The sequence below is a fragment of the Falco peregrinus genome, chromosome 5 (genome assembly GCF_023634155.1).
Source record: "Falco peregrinus isolate bFalPer1 chromosome 5, bFalPer1.pri, whole genome shotgun sequence".
In the NCBI taxonomy this organism is placed as follows: Eukaryota; Metazoa; Chordata; class Aves; order Falconiformes; family Falconidae; genus Falco; species Falco peregrinus.
The window spans coordinates 67,484,726-67,500,878 of record NC_073725.1 but is presented as its reverse complement, the minus strand read 5'-3'; the positions used below and the strand labels follow the sequence as shown (position 1 = coordinate 67,500,878).

At 63.8% G+C, this 16,153-nt stretch overlaps 1 protein-coding gene across 1 annotated transcript; it reads right to left on the bottom strand.

Annotated features, from left to right (window-relative positions):
- Window positions 1-1,744: 1,744 nt before the first annotated feature.
- Window positions 1,745-13,589, bottom strand: MKNK2 (MAPK interacting serine/threonine kinase 2). Its single transcript, XM_055806539.1, is given in 15 exon segments — window positions 1,745-5,547; window positions 5,549-5,702; window positions 5,968-6,011; window positions 6,112-6,276; window positions 6,373-6,567; window positions 8,072-8,167; window positions 8,384-8,439; window positions 8,746-8,850; window positions 8,932-9,005; window positions 9,519-9,598; window positions 10,601-10,698; window positions 10,832-10,933; window positions 11,086-11,167; window positions 13,161-13,370; window positions 13,453-13,589. Coding segments are annotated over 14 exon segments (1,413 nt in total). The 5' UTR covers window positions 13,209-13,370; window positions 13,453-13,589; the 3' UTR covers window positions 1,745-5,433.
- Window positions 13,590-16,153: the final 2,564 nt, after the last annotated feature.

Sequence of the window (16,153 nt, the reverse complement as noted above, 5' to 3'; positions counted from 1 at the left end):
GGCTTAGACCCGAAATGCTGAAGACACTTCATCCACCCACTTGCCTGCCCTCCTCGGTGCCCCGTGCTGAAGCTAGGTGCAATCCTACCAGCCACCCAAGTGCCGTGGCCACTCTCATCTGATCACAACCCGATGGCTCAATTAAATCCCAAGAACAGGAGAACTGATGCAAGCCACCTTGTCACCCGAAACCCACTACATCATCCAGGCGGCTCTGCACTAGCCCCTTTGCTTTCGTGATGCCACCAGGGTGGCATCACCACTGCTCCCCCGCGGGGCTTTTCTCCAATGCAAATCAACGCAGACTTATTTATAGCACCCTTATCCCAGTGAGAGCGCCTATTTTGGGCTGATGCTCAAGCAGCAGAGCAGCACAGGTTATTTTAACCTAGCGTTGGTTTATTTTCAGAGCTGCCCTTCTCCACACGTGCTCAGAGATGGTTTCCAACCACCAGGCGCTTTCAGGGGGTGGTGAAGCCAGGGGCGGGGGGAAAGAGGAACACGCAAAGAAATTTTATAGAGATTAAAAGCCAAACCAGTCTCTGCAGCAAAGCTCCCTTTGACACACCGCTTGCCTGGGATCCACGGGGCATCTTGGAAGGGAGATCTTTCTGCAGGACAGGCCACGAGCAAAGGGCAGGAGAGAAAGGGTTTCTGGGGCAGATAGCTGAGGGCCCAAGGTGAGACAACACACAAGAGGGGAAGGAGAGCAGGATACACACAAGAAAAGGAGAGCTGGATGCTCCTAAAGATGTCCAGGGTTTCAATGTGGCAACCCTAGGCACAGGAGGGAGCAATAGCTTTGTTCAGCAGAGGTGAGACACAGTTCTGTCCTCTGCATCCAGGGGACCCCAGCTCTGGTCCCCCCACAGGCCATCCCAGAGGAGAGGCTCCTAGAGCCACCCTGGCTGGGTCCAGATGCTGAAGGAAGCAGCTGCACCATTTGCCAAGCACCATTTATCAAGCAAGACTTCTCAGCTCAGAGCTGCACTCGCCAGCAGCTACCACTCTGCAGCTGATCTTGCGGCCCCATCCCCAAAACTGGGGGTGCCACATATGGGGGTCTGCCAGGACAGCAGCACGGGGCAAGGCAGCCCTACCAGCCATGGCAATGGCATCCAGAGGCCTCCCAGTTCCATCCCCCAGCATGGCAGCAGGACCAGAAAACCTACTCACCAGGCCAGAAAATACCTTAAAAATTAAAATACATTAAAAATAAAATAATTCAACAAGGTCTTCCCTGCTTACAGAAGAAAGCACAGCAGGGCTCCTCCTGTAGCCCTTCTCCCACATCCTGCTTTCCAGCCTCCAGTCCCTACCGCCTCCCACAGCCCCAGCATCCCACCACACACCTTCCTCTGGCCTCAGTTTCCCCCTCCACAACCTGGCTGATAAAGGTGGGGAGGGGGGAAATGGGCCAGGGGCACCTGCAAGAGAGCACAGCACTGCACCGTGCCCCTCTGTGATCCCACGGATCACACCACCCTGCTGGGAAGAGTGAGTCAGGGCCTCAGCCGCTGCCAGCCCATGTTCCCAACATCCCAACATGCCACCTTGCAGTGCCAGCCCTGCCCTCCCAGCTCCCCTAGGACCAGTAGCAGGCTGGGAGGGAGCCGGTGGAAACTGTGAGGGACAGCAGTGGGCAGACCCCTCAGATGGGGCACTGGGGGGGGCTCACTGCCCCCGCAGCAGCCACCCACCACCCCGTGCTGCCCAGCCTGCCCGTAGCCACATGCCGACCACGTAGGTCTCAATGCATTTTTATTAAATTCTTACAAAACAGAATACAAAATTCTGGCATCAACAATTGTTATAAAGGAAAACTTCAATTCAGCTGTATCAGTTCACCTGGTACATACAGTAAAGTGCTTGTTTTTGTGGGGATTTTTTCTATTTTTTTTTTTTTTTTAAGTTTTCATTTTTATTTTCCAGCCAGCCCCCGAGTGGAGACTGCTGTTGTACAAACCAACAGTGCGTTAACATGACTCTTGTCGAACCAGCTTTGGCAGTCTTCATCAATTGTAAAGTGGAGAAAGTTTCTCCTGTTTTGATAAAAAAAAAGTTAGCTTCACAGTAAACATTTCTAACCAGTTCTAAGTCGAGTTAGTTGGCTGAAGGAAGGGTGGGGGGGAAGGAGAGGAAGCCAAAACGCCTAAAATTTCCAGCTTAAAAAAAAACCAACAAACAAAACCCACAACTTTTTGAAGTTGGTTTCCAAGACAGATGCTCTATGGGGGAGGGGAAAGGCTTTGAAAGAAGAGGAAGAAGAAGGGTGTTGGCGAGAGGGGAGAGCTGGTGCTGGACCACGGGGAGCATCCGTCTGGAAACCACCCTGGGAGAGGCACTGGCAGTGGGGAGGGGGATGTCTGGCCCCGGCACCAGCATCTCCCCAGCTGGCCCAGTGTGGTGCCAAGCCCTGCCCTGACGAGGCACCCATGGGTGCCCAACACTGCCACCAGCCAGGGCTGGAGGCATTTCGGAGTCAATCCCCCGGCTCTAGAGGCATTTGAAGATTCTCTACCAACACACCGACCCTGCCACGCACACCACACACTGGAGCTGCTCGGAGCTCGCCGCCCCGGCAGCACGGGTCCCCCCACCAGCGCCATGCCAGGAGAGCTGGGTCCACGGTCAAACCGATCCCCCAAGCTAAAACACCAAGCCAAGCCTGGACCAAACAACCAGCAAAGAGCTGGAGCGCTCCCCGGGACTCCCATCCCCTCGATGCAAAGACCCACAGCACCTGCCAGCATCCCCAGCCGAGGATGCCCACGCGTCCGCAAAGCACCCACCAGGATGGGTCCCCGCACTGCGCTGCTCACCCACGCCTTCAGCAGAGTGTGTGTGTACATTTATATAAAAGAGATATCTTATGCATGGGAAGAGGAGGAAACAGTTTGCCAGCAAAAGCACAGGGGGGCAAAAAATATTTCCGAGACATCCCCCTGCCATCCCCTTCCCAGGATTTTTTGTTATTTTTTCTTTTAAAAAGGCTGCGGCGTGCAGCAGTAACAACAGCTTTCACAATACCAGCTCAAGGCATCGCGTACTGTACATCATTCAAGTATTTCTTAATATAAGACAACAAGGAATTATCTACAACTGATAAAAACAAAATAAGCTATAAAAAGTAACAATGTACAATCAAGATGGATTTTTTTTTTTTCCTTTAAAGGAGGCCTCTCCGGGGTGTCCCAGAGCCTGCGTGGGGGGGGATGTCTCCCCTCACCACTAGCCCACTCCTCCCCACCCCACATGCTGGGAGCAGGGGCACCCGGGGGAGAGGGCAGATTGCAAGTGCGAGGCAGTTTTGGGGGGCTGGGGGGCGGGCTTGCCCTCCCTGACCCGATGCTGCTTGGCAGAAGGGCTGGGAAAGGTGAGAAAAGATGGTCCCTGCCCCAAACTCCATCAACACCCGAGATCATCATCTCCCAAGATAACTCACACAAACCTCCCTGAAACAAAAAACAACATATATTGCATAGTATTGCTGTCAGCAGTCTTAAAATAAAAAGGAAATTTTTTTCCCACCCCACCCCCCCACCCCCGGGGACAGTGACTGTTTTCAGCTGAAGACCTGGGGAAGTCTCCCCGGCTCAAAGCCAGCTCCCGAAGCCTTCACCCGCGCACACGACGACGCACCAAGGCTGCTTTTTGCCAACTGTAAAGCTCGAAGCATGGAGTCGGAAGGGAAAGGAGATGGCTAACGGAGGGGGGGCACCCTCCTGCCCGGTGGGAGCTGGGATGGCAGCGGGTGCAGCAGGTTGGCACAACCCGCAGCCACGCAGGTTTGCTGCTCTGGTTGGCGCAGGGGTGCGCGGAGGAGCTGGAGGCCAGCCCGGCTCCGAGCACCGGCACCACTCGCTCGCCTGGACGGATCCAGCCCTGCGCGGCAGAGAACAGCCAAGGGCCTCATCCCCACTCAGCATCCCAAATCCTTTCCCCACGCGCGTTCCCAACGCAAGCTGAGGAACGGGCAACACCATGCATGCAGACACGTGAACACGGATGAACATGGATGCACATGCACACACACACAAACACACATGCCCAGCTCTCCCCCAACGCCCGACAGACCCTGCACAACGCAGGCGCTGCTGCCCCGACCCCACACCCCCTGCCCCCACATCCCAAGCCCTCCCCAGGCTGCTCCCCCGCACTGCCGCTCTTGGGTGCTACCACCAGCCTGGCCGCTCCCCCACCAGCATCCTTGGGGCACTTGGCACCCCCCTGTGCCCCCAAGACCCTCCTGCCACCACAGGCTCGGGGCCAGCCCAAAGCCACACCAGATCACACCACCCCGCAGTGGGTCCCAACGCTATTGAAGGGGGGGTTTCCATAGAGCACTCCGCTATTCCCAGAGGGGAATTTTTTGGCTGCTCCGGCTGCCCTGGAGACCTCATTTCCTCCCCCCCCCCCCCCCCACTTGCACCTCCACGAGGGCACAGCCACCAGCAGGCAGTCCTTCTGAAAAAAAGAGGGGTGCAACACCCACCCCGGCACAACAGCATGGCCCAAACACCTGCGCACCCCCCCAGCTCTGACCTTACCCCTGGGGAGCTGCTGGCCAGAGCGCAGAAGGGAAGGAAGGAAGACATTTCTCCGTGCCCTGTAGAGAAGCACAGCTAGCAGTTTAAAACTAACAGTAATTAAAAAAAAATAATAAAATAATTTTTTAAAAAAAAAAGAAAAAGGGGGTGAATAGCTTATTCTGGAAGCGGGCTGCCGAGGAGAGAGGGTGGTTCGGTGGGATGGGGCACTGCTCCCTTGCTGACACCATCTCTCCCCGGCCTGAGCAGTTCCCTGCACATCACCCACCGTGTTTCCCCCCGGAGCGCAGCCGGGGACACCCCCAAGCACGGGACGGAGGGGCTCCCCGCACCCGGGAGGTGCCTCCTAGACTCCCAGGAGGGGGGTTTTGTGGGATCTAACCCGACATCGGAGAAAAACCTGCAGCTCCGAGGGGAGGGACAAGGTTAAAACGCAACTCCCGTTGTTGAAAACGCGACCGAGGGTCTTTTGTTCACAGTATGAAATGAGCTGAAATCGTCAAAGCAGCCGCAGATACAAAGAGTCCTTTGGTGTCAGGGAGCAGGGGCGGGGGGGGGGGGGGGGGCAGATGTCAGAGAAAAAACCAAGTCAGGAAACAAAAGTCCATGTGTCTGTCAGATGTCCTTGAGTGTGCCCTGGGTGAAGCAACCTCACGCTTGATTTAATACCTTAAGAAATAAAAATAAAAAATAAAAAATCTTAAAACAAACCCTCCCACCCCCAGACCTACAAGATCAGCAAAACCTTGGAAGCCAGCCACAGGGACGAGTCCTGATCTTGTCACTAGCCAGAAATGGTGGGATTTTGGGGTGGGGAGGAAAGAAAGAAAGAAAGGAGGAGGGGGGTGGACACAGAGGGTACAGCAGGTCCAAGGGACACAGCTCAGGCTTGGTCAGCCACCAGGACCAGTGGGGCCACCAGGTGCTGCCCGGCGGCCACCGCCTTGGCCAGGCTGCTCTTCTGCCGCCGCTTGGCCAGCTTGGACTCGGAGGGGGGGGGAGAGCTGCATGGCCCGTGAGGTAGCTTTGATGATGATGGGTCGTGCTTCCTCCTCCGCCTCCTCCTCCTCGTCTTTGTCACGCCGTGTCAGCTGGCGGTTGACAGCGATGGCCTCAGCAGCAAAGGAGGTGAGCTCTTTGGCACTGCTGTTCCTGCGGGGGAGGCAGGGGCTCAGGGTGGGAGCGTGGGGGGGGCTGGAGGGAGGGTTGGGGTGAAACATCAGGGTGTCCCTCTTTGCATGCACGCCACACCAAACGCACAGCTCCAACCCGCATCACATGCTGCATCCGCTGCCCAGGCAGAGCCCACGGCAGACCCCCAAAAAGCAGCAAGAGCGGACAGCAGCCCCATGGGGGGAGCAGCCAGGATCGGGGGGGCTGGAATGTATCCCCCCACCCCAGGGCCACCCACACTCACCTCTGCAGGATGATGGGAGTCGGCAGGGTGTTATCCGGGGCGCACTGCAACGAAACACAGCCTGTCAGAGCCGGGCACCCCCCAGCAGTGTGTCCCCCACCCCTGGTTTTCGGGAGTGGGGAGGGGGGTGGCGGCAGCACTCACCCCCTGCACCCAGGGGTGCTCCAGGACCTGGGCTGCGCTGAGCCGCTTCTTGGCATCTCTCACCAGCAGCTTGGAAATGAGGTCTTTGGCTCCAAAGGAGATGTGTGCCCAGTCCTTGTCGGGGAACTCGTACTTCCCCTCCTGGATGCTCTCGAAGAGCATGTTCTGGGGGGGCAAGGGGGAGAAACAGAAGGGGCTGAGACAGGAGCGGTGCCACCAAACCGGTGACAGGTTTCGGTGATGCCAGCGTCCCCCACGTACCTGGCAGGTGTGGCATGCCTCGCCACGGTCCCAGCCACAGTCAGAGCCACAGTGGCCCACGAAGGGGGGGTACCCGCTCAGCATGATGTACAAGATGACGCCCAGGCTCCACAGGTCGCAGCGCTTGTCGTAGATGGACGCCTCCTCGTTGAAGGCTTCCACCACCTCCGGGGCCATGTACTCGGCAGAGCCGCACTGTGGGGAGAGGAGGGGGTGAACCCCAGCACAGGAGCCCCCAAGGATGGGGGCAGAGATGGGATACAGCTACAGGGTGCACTCTCTGGAATGAGGGTGCAGGCACGGCTGCTTGCCACAGGGCAGATCCCCCCAGCGGGCTTCCCACCACTCCTACCACGAAGGAGATGCCACAGCCCTTTTGGGGGTCACCCAACAGGGGGGTGGTGGAGAAAAAAAAAAAACAAAAAACCCACAAACACAAAGGGGTGCAACCCCTTCCCGGGAAGCTGGACCCACACCCCACAGCACCATCACCCAACCGGCTCAGCAGGGCAGAATCCATCCCACCGCCTGGGAGCGGCCACAAGACACGGGGCAGGCAGCGATGAGCCTGCTCCCTGCCAGAGCAGGCAGGGGATCGGTGCCGGAGGAGTTAACACCGATGCAAGGAGAGGCAGAGCCAGAGCCCGTTCCTGCTCCAGGGACTCTGGGGCTTTCCAGCACACATGACCCGCAGCCCACACGGGCCTCGTGACCAGCGGAGAAAAAAGCTGCAGCCAGCAGATAATCACCCCATAACGAGAGGCCTCCTAACGAGAGGCCTCGGAGCCTCAGCAGCTGATGCCACCACAGGGGGGGGGGAAAAAAAAAAAACAACAAACCAAACCATAAAACAGCCACACACCAAAACACAAACCCCCAACCCCAATCACCAGCACCCTGCAGTGGGGCTGGGGGGGAGGCACCCCTCTGCCCCTGCTGCTGAGAACAGAGAGACTCGGAACACCTCAGAAATCCTGTTTCTGTCCAACGTGGAGGAACAAGGGGGACACGGGGTGTTTTGGCCCCCACCTCTGCTGTTGTGCACCCTGCATTGGCTGGGCTCTGCCCTCCCTGGCACGTCAGCACCCCAAAAACAGCAGGGTGCAGGGCAACACCCTGCACGGGGGGGCCTGCTGCTGGCGATAAGGGGAGCGGGGCTTTTGGGGGCAGGGGGGACGGGGCAGGCTCAGCATCTCCCCTGGAGGGTGCGACAGCTCTGTGCAACGCAGGGGTCACCCCAGGGCTTTTGGGGCACCCAGCCAGCAGGGTGTGCATCACAGACAAGCAGCAGCGGGGGGGCGGGGGTAGCCCCCTCTCACCCACAGCAGGGGGAATCACGGTGGCTCCCCCCAGCCTTTCGCCTGACCCACTTCTCCCCGCCAGCACCAACCTCGGTGCAGCCGCCCCCACCGGGGCTGGCTGTTGCTAAGGCTCGCGGCAGCCCGGGCTCCGTGCCAGAACCCCCCCCCTCCACCGCCCGCCCCCCCCCAACCCCCCGGCATTATGTAACTGCATCTCGGAGGGGACCACAAGCAGCATCGCCAACCGGAGCAATGTGCTTGGGGGGGGGGGGGGGGGGGGGGCGCAGTGCTCACACACAGCCCCTTCCCCAAAGCTTGCAGGGCATCTGGGGGCTCCGACAGCTCCCCCCCTACCAGGGACGTGCCCACCCCCACCCCCTAGACTCTTGCACACTTACCGGGGTGAGCAGCTCCGGGGTGGAGATGGGGGAGCAATCGCCGTTGAGTTTGATGCCACTTCCCAAGTCAAAGTCACAGATCTTCACTGGGGAGACCTGGGGGGGGGGGGGGGGGGGGGGGAGGGGGGGGGAGGAGGGGGAAGAAGAGGACTGGTTGGGGACCCCCCCCCAGCGGACCACAGCCTGGCTTTCATGCCACAGCCACCCATTTACACCCCGTCATGCCAGGCTTCACGCTGGCCATCTGCTGCTGCAGCAGCTTCGCACACACCCCTCCAGGGACCCCCCGGCCCCAGGCAGCAACCCACTCACCTGGTCCGGGCTCTCACACAGAATATTTTCTGGTTTTAAATCTCTGTGTGCAATTCCTGGGAGGGAGAGAAGAGATGATGAGGGTAAAAATCCCCCCGCCCACCCTGCTGTGCAAGACCACCAGGGTGCAAGGTCTGGGGGTGGCACAGGACCCCTCCCCACCCCAAATCACCACCCGCCTTGTGGCAAAGGGCAAAAATTGCTGCTGGCCCCGAATCCCGGCCGAACCAGAGGAACAGGCTCTGCACCACCAAATGCCTCGTGATGCAGCTGGGCCTGATCCTGCGCGCCCAGGGCGGGCCAAGGGCGCAGGGAGGCAGCACCCCCGGGGCAGGGGGGGGCCACAGGGCACCCCAGCTCACCTTTGTTGTGCAAGAAGTGCAGGGCGCTGGTGATATCCCGCACCACCACGCTGGCCTCCAGCTCGTTGAAGTGGCGTCTCCGGTGGATGTGGGTCAGGATGGAGCCTGCGGCCGGGAGAGAGCAGAGGGGGAGCTCAGGAGGGGCTCCTGCCACCCTGGCTCCCCCCGCCCGGGCACTGCACTCACCTCCTCTCATCTTCTCAAACACCAGGTAAAACCTCTCCTCCTCCTCGAAGAATTCTATCAGCTCCAGGACATTCCTGCGGAGACAGCGGCATCAGCCAAGCATCCCCCAAAACCTCCCGGGCTGCCCCCTCCCCGCAGCCCCCCGCACCCCCAGCCAGCGCTGGTTCCCAGAGGGGGATGCGGGACGGGAAAATTGGGTTTCCAATGATTGAAACCACACGGCCAGGGCCCCCCAGCCGCATTCCAGGGGGGAGAGGGACTTTTGGCGCCCGGCTCCACTCCCTAATTGCTCGCAGACCCTCCTGGCTCACTCGCCCCCCTCCAGAAACAGCCCCGCTCAGCAGCTTTCCGCGGGGGGATGGCAAACACCGCAGCAGCGGCTTGGCTCGCCCTTCAGCATCACTCCAACTTGGCCGCTGAGGCCCCCCTGTCACAGCAAAGTGCTCAGCATCACCTCAAGGATGCTCCCACACCAGCCAGGGAGGACGTCGGGGCCAGGGCTCAGCCCATGGGTGTCCCGAGCATCAGCCTGGTCTCAGCCCAGTGCCTGCGGTGGGGGATGGGATGGTGGCTGCGCCCCGCAATACCTGTGTCCCTGGCACTGATAGAGCATCTCCACCTCACGGAAGACCCTACTGCGAATGTGACCCAGGCGCTTCTCTATGATCTGGAACACAAAGCCGAGGGGGCTCAGGGAGAGGGACTGCTGCAGGGGAGGGGTCAGGGGCTCACAACCCCCCTCACCCCCACCCAGCACCTCCACCCAACCAGCTCTGGGGGCACCCCCAGGGCTGGGCAGAGGGCAGGCAGGGGTGCCCGAAAGGGTTAAGGCAGCAGAACAGGCTGTTCCCAGTGGCGGTGCCAAGCCGCCCGGTGCCGCAGCCAAGGCAGGTCCATGTGACACCGCCGAGCCCCGGAGCAGCCATCCGGGTGGCAGAGACAGGCCCTTCGCCCCACCAGGCACCGGCACCCAAGCGTGCCATGGGGTGGTCAGGGGGTCCCCACCCACAGCCTCATCGGGGAGAGCTGGGTGGTCCCGCTGGCCCCAGCCCCGGGGGCACACAGAACACCCAGCTGCCTCAGTTTCCCCACCGGGCACCCAAAGGCCTCCCCGGGGCGACGGGGGACACCACGTTCCCCTTGCATGTGGCTGCGTTTTGACACAGGACCCAGCTCAGCCCCCTCGCACCACTGCCAGGGGCCACCGGACCACCATCCCTGACCCCAAAAGCAGCTGGCTCACCCCAACCCCCCCCCCCCCGCCCCCGGCACCCACATGCACGCAGGGGCATGGAGACCTCCCAGGGCGAGCAGGAGCTGGCCACCCTGCCAGCACCACATGCCCCTGCTTGCCCTAAGTCCCCAGACGCGTTGCAAGCGTTAATTTAATCTCCCGTCTGCCCTAATTTACAGGGAGGGGAGCGTGGCTAAGGGGGTTGACCAAGGTCCTGGAGCCGGGCGGTGGCAAAGGACGACGTGCCACCTGCAGGGCCCAGCTCTGCCACGCTCCTGCCCCTCTCGTCCCCTCCAGCCCACGAAGCCAGTGCCCCAGGCCAGCACCAGGTGGCTGCGGCAGCTGGGAGAGCTCAGGATGAGGAGGGTGGCAGGGGAAACTGAGGCAGGGGGTGGGAGGGAGCCGGGTCTGCAGCCCCATGCAGCGGCGCGTTACCTTCACGGCGTACTCCTTGTTGGTGATGAGGTTAACGCAGGACTGGACTCTGGCGTGGGCCCCTTCTCCCAGCACCTCCTCCTGCAGCTGGTAAACATCTGGCAGGGGAGAGGCTGCCTGAGCTGCCACCCCACCACAGCATGGGACACCGCTGCTGTCCCCCGGTCTGGGGACGCCAGGAGGACCCCTGCCCCGGGTGGGACCCCAGGGTCCCCAGGCAGCCCAGCTCACCTTCGAACCTGCCCGAGAAGCTGTCGGTGGCTCTGCAGCGCTTCTTCTTCTTGTTCCTTTTCTTGGCATCGGGGATATCGATGGGTTGGCTTGAAGGCATGTCTGCGGCGGAGCAACGCCACCAGTATGAGCCCCCCCACCCCCCCCCTCTGCGCCCGCAGCATTGCCCTCCTGGGGCAATTCAAGGAAGGCAGAGGGCCAGCACTGTGGGGTCTGAGGGAGGGGAAGCCCCCTGGGAGGGCACCCCAGCTCACCGGGACGGGGCGGGCACTCAAAGTTGAAGACTGGTTCCAGGTGGTTGGACTGGTCGAACTCCAGGTCAAAGGGGTTTTGTCCCTGTGGGGGCCAAGAACAGGAGTGAACTGCCCGATCAGCCGCCACCGGCTGCCAGTGCCGAGCCCGGTACGGACACGGTGCCCAGCGCTCTCCCAGCCTCAGCACACATCCTGCCTGCCCGCCCTGCCGGTGTGGGACACTGGCTCAGGGTGCTGCTGCCGGAGGGACATGGCAGAGCCCGAGGAGGAGGAGGAAGGGTTGGACCACATCTCCTGATGAGGATGGTGCTGTGGGGTCATGCCCCCACAGCAGCAGCCCCAGGCCAGCGCACTGGGAATGCTGAGGGGCACTGGGGCCACCCACACCGATCCTGCCCCAAATCCCCCTGCAGAGCCAAACCACAGCGAGGGTCCTGAGGAAAGGCACAGGGCAGGGTGGGCTCCCGAGCCACCACGCCACATCCTCCCAGCTGGCCACAAGGTCATGGTGGGCCGGAGCCCGCTCAGCCCCGCTGCAGTGAACCTGGTGAGACACCTGTGCCCTGGCAGGATCAGGCCCCCACCCCAAACCCTCCATGCACCCCAGATCGGTGAAGGGAACTGCTGCCTTCCCCCCTGGCTCTGGTACCAGCACCCTAAAGGGGCCACAGGGACCCTCTGCCCCCACCCCGAGCCGCCCCCCCAGGGGCAGGGCAGCGCTGGGGGGGGGTGAGAGGGCCCCGTCCTCCCCAGGGTTACGAAATCTGGGTGGAGGTGGCAGCTCCGGCGGCGTTCCCATTCCCATTCCCAAACCCGCCCCGGTGCCCCGGTGCCCGGGCCGGCTGCCAGCCCCAGCGCAGGAACGCCGAGCCCAGCCACCGCCGCCAGGAACAGCCGGTGAGTGCTGGGGTGGGTCTGGGGGGGCCGGGGAGGTCCCCACCGTGGTGCATGGCGGGGGTCACGCCAGGAGCACCCCCCCACCGAGCACCAGGCCAAACCTTTGGGGCCAAAATGCTCCTGCCCAGGGTTTTACCGTTTCCCCCTCTCCCCCCTGCCAACAAAATCTGATTTTACCAAGGACTCCCCCCCCAGCACAGCCCAAGGACCTGACATCAGGGCAGCCGCACCCCTGGGATGAGCACCCCCGGCCAAGTCCCTGCACGGTGGCAGGATGAGGCCTCCCGGGGGGGGAGGCACACGGGGGGCACAGGGCCCTGCCAGCTGCCGCAGCACCGACACACAAAAGGTTTGGGGGATGGGAGGCGTGGGGCGGACGCTGCACACCGGCTCCATCAGCACATCCGAGGTGTCTCCCCCCCCCCCCCCCGGTCCCCAGGCACACGGGGGGGGGGATGGGGGGGGCGGAGGGAGCCAAACCGCAGCCAAAAGCTTTAAAAGCAGGATGAGGTGTCAGCTAAAATAAGCCGGGCAGGTTGGGGTGAGCTCCCGGCATCCCTCGGAGCGCCGGAGCCAAACTAAACAAAGATCCCACCAAGATACACGGCGGGACAGGAGCGAGCGCCCAGGGGAGCAGCACCCGGCAGGATGCGACCCCGCACACCCCGAGCCTGACAGCGGCCGGGATGGGTGCAGCCTGACGGGGCCCCGGGCAGGATCGGGCCCCCGCACAAGATGTTTGCACAACAGGTCCCGCACCGGGCAGGGCCTGGGCACGTTGGGGCGGAGGCAGCTGGGGGGGGGCGGCACACGACAGCGCACACACACACACACACCGCCCCACGGGGGACCCCGGTTGGGAGCGCAGCAGAGCAAGAGCAGCCTCGCTGCAGCATCCCAGCGCCCAGCCGGGGCGGGGAGGGGGCTGCAGCCTCGACTCCCGGGCCGGGGGCACCGGGAGATCCTGCCATCTCGGTTTGGGTTGCAGCATCCCGGCAGTTCCCTCCTTCGGGGAGAGGATGGGGGCGGCAGGAGGCAGCTCAGCCCCCCCCCCCGGCAGGGGATGCGGCACAGAGCGCTGCAGAGCGCAGGATGCGGCCGCCGCGGGCCCGCACCGGCCCAGCCCGCACCCAGCCCCCCCGGAGCCCCCCCGGGCGGGCAGGCGAGCAGCTCCCTACCTTGAAAGAGCGGTGGAAACCCGGGATCTCTGATTTCTTCTGCACCATCTTGCTGGGGGGGGGGCGGCGGGGGGGGGGGCGGCGTTGCTGGGAGAAACGAAGGCGGGGGGGGGGGGGGAGCGGAAAAAAAAAAAAAAAACGGGGAGGGGGGGCGGGAGGGAGGCGGAGGGACGGGCAGAGCCGGAGGGGAGCCCGGGGGGTGGGCGAGACCTGCGGGGAAAGGAGGGGGGGGGTCAGCCGGCTGCGGCCCCCGCCCGGAGCCCCCGGCCCCCCCCCGCCCGGCGGCGCTCACCGGCGCGGCCCCGCAGAGCCCCGCTGCTGGTGGCACCGCAGCCCGCACCGCCGCCCGCTCCACTCCGCTCCGCCCCGCTCCGCCGCTCCGCTCCGCACCGCTCCGCGCCGCCGGGAGGGGACGCGCCGCCGCCGCCCCCGGACGCTTTATAGCCCGGGCCCCGGCCCGCCCCGGCCCGCCCCGGCCCGCCCCCGGCCCCCCCCGCGCTGCGCCCCGGCCCGGGGCACCCCCCCGCCCCCCCCCCCCCGGGGGCACTAACACCCCCATTGGGGACACCAGCACCCCCCCCGGCACCCACTGGGGACACTAACACCCCCGCGGGGACGCCAGCACCCCCCCCGGCACCCACTGGGGACACCAGCACCCCCCCCCAGGGACACCAGCACCCCCCCCCGGGGACCCCTGCACACACCCTCGGGGACACCAGCACCCCCCCGGCACCCACCGTGGACACTAGCACCTCTCCCGGGGACACCAACAACCCCCTCGGCACCCCCTGGAGACACCAGCAGCCCCCCCCCTCCCCCCGGGACCCCTGCACCCCCCCCCGGTACACACTGGGAACACTAGCACCCCAATCAGGGACACCGGCACCCCCCCGGCACCCCACCCCGGGGACACCAGCACCCCCCCAGAGACCCCTGCACCCCCCTGGCACCCACCGGGGACACTACCACCCCCATCAGGGACACCAGCAGCCCCCAGGCACCCACTGGGGACACCGAAACGCCCCCGGGCACCCCCCGTGCTGCCCCCCCCTCCCCCTCTGTGCTGCTCCAGGGACACCCCCCCGCCCCCCCTCCGTACTCTCCTGTGCTGCACAGTGGGGACTGGGGACACCCCCCCCAGGGTTCCCTGCACCTCTGCTCCCAGGCACACCCCCACACTGCACCCAGGGACAGCGACACCCCCCCCCCAGCCCCCTCAGCCTGCACCCAGGGACAGGGACACCCCCCCAGACCCCCCTGTACTGCACCCAGGGACAGAGACCCCCCCAGACCCCCCTGCACTGCACCCAGGGACAGGGACACCCCCCAGACCCCCCCTGCACTGCACCGAGGGACAGGGATACCACTTGCCCCCCCCCTCCCCGCGCCTGGGGACAAGGACACTCCAGCTCCAAGTTCATTTTCTGCAGCCCCCAGTCTTGGGGCGGGGGGGGGGGAGGGCTGGCCCTGACCCCCCCAGCCCACACATGCCATGAGTGGGGCAGTGCTCAGCCCCACAAGCCAGGCCTGAGGGGGGGGGGGGCAGGGCAGGGGGGTCACATCCCTGCAGGCCACTGGTCACGTCCCTGCAGGCCACCGAAGCCTGCCATGGCACCCCCCTTCAAGGCTCGGTGGCACCGTGGGAGCCATCACGGCGGAGGTGCCATGGTTGTGTGTGCCCCCCCCCCCCCGCGTGACGTGACGCCGAGGGGGCTGAGAACGGCAGCACTGAGGCCAATGGCTGCAGCAACGCCGAGCGTGACTTCACCGGCCGCGCCGCACATTGGCTGTGCCCCGCCGCCATTGCCACCCCGCGCCCCCCCCCACCCTCCGCCGCCACCCCCCCTGGGGCACCCCACGGCAGCCCCCCCCCGGCAGCCCCCTGCCAGCTTTGCCTCCTCACACCCCCACCCTGCTGTTTGCAGCCCTCCCAAAAGCCACCAGTGCCATCCTGGCGTGGGGGCACCACGGTGGGGGCCCCAGCCGCCCCCCCGGGTGCTCGCCGAGTCCCCCCCATTCCTGCTTTGCCGGGGCCCCCCTCCCACTCCCACCACCTTTATTATCCCCCACCTATATTAGTGCTGCTGCTAATGAGGGGGCCCCCAATTAGCCCAGGCGGGGGGGGGGGGGGGGGGGGGGGGGAGAGGGAGGGGGCAGGTGTGGTGCTGCAGGACAAGGGGGGCTCGCAGGGGTTTGGCCCCCCAGGACAGGGTCTGTGGGGCGCACTCGGCGGGCGGCTCCAGCACGGGCGGAGGAGCCACATGCCTCAAAAATTGCGCACGCCGGCATGTAGGTCACCGAGCCAGTAATGACAGGGCGGCAGCACCGGCACCCACAGCCCCGGGGGGTCACCTGGGGGTGCCTGGCGTGGCGGGGACACCCAGGGCGGCTGGGCAGCTCGCCCAGCCCGCGGGGGTCCCTGTCATCACGCAGGTGCTGGAGTGCTTGCAGCCATGCTGGCTGTGTGCTCACTGCATGTGTGCTGCATGCTTGCTGCATGGGCGATGTGTGCTCTCCAGGTGTTGGGTGCATCTCATGTCATCTGCATGTCACCTGCAAGTCGTCTGCATGCTCTCCACGTGGTCGCTGCACCCTCCCTGTGTGCCTGGTGCATGCTCACTGCAAGCTTGCTGCCCACTGTGCGCTTGCCATGTGGCCCTTGTGTGACCTCTGTATGTTTGCTGCACGCCTGGCACACGCTCTCTCTGTGCTTGCTGCATGCTCACTGCATGCTCTGCACTGCACGCTCTCTGCACACTCACTGCATGCCTGCTTAATCACTGCACACTCACTGCATGTCTGCTTACTCACTGCACACTCCCCTTGTGCTCACAGCTGATGCTCCACACTCACTGCACTCTCACTGCACACTCTGCATGCTCCCTGCATGCTCCCGGCTCGCTGCCTCCTCCTGCACCGTATCCCACCTGGGAGGTGTCGGGGCGATGCCAGCACGGTTCAAACCAGGGCTGGGGGCGGCTTCCTCTGGCTGC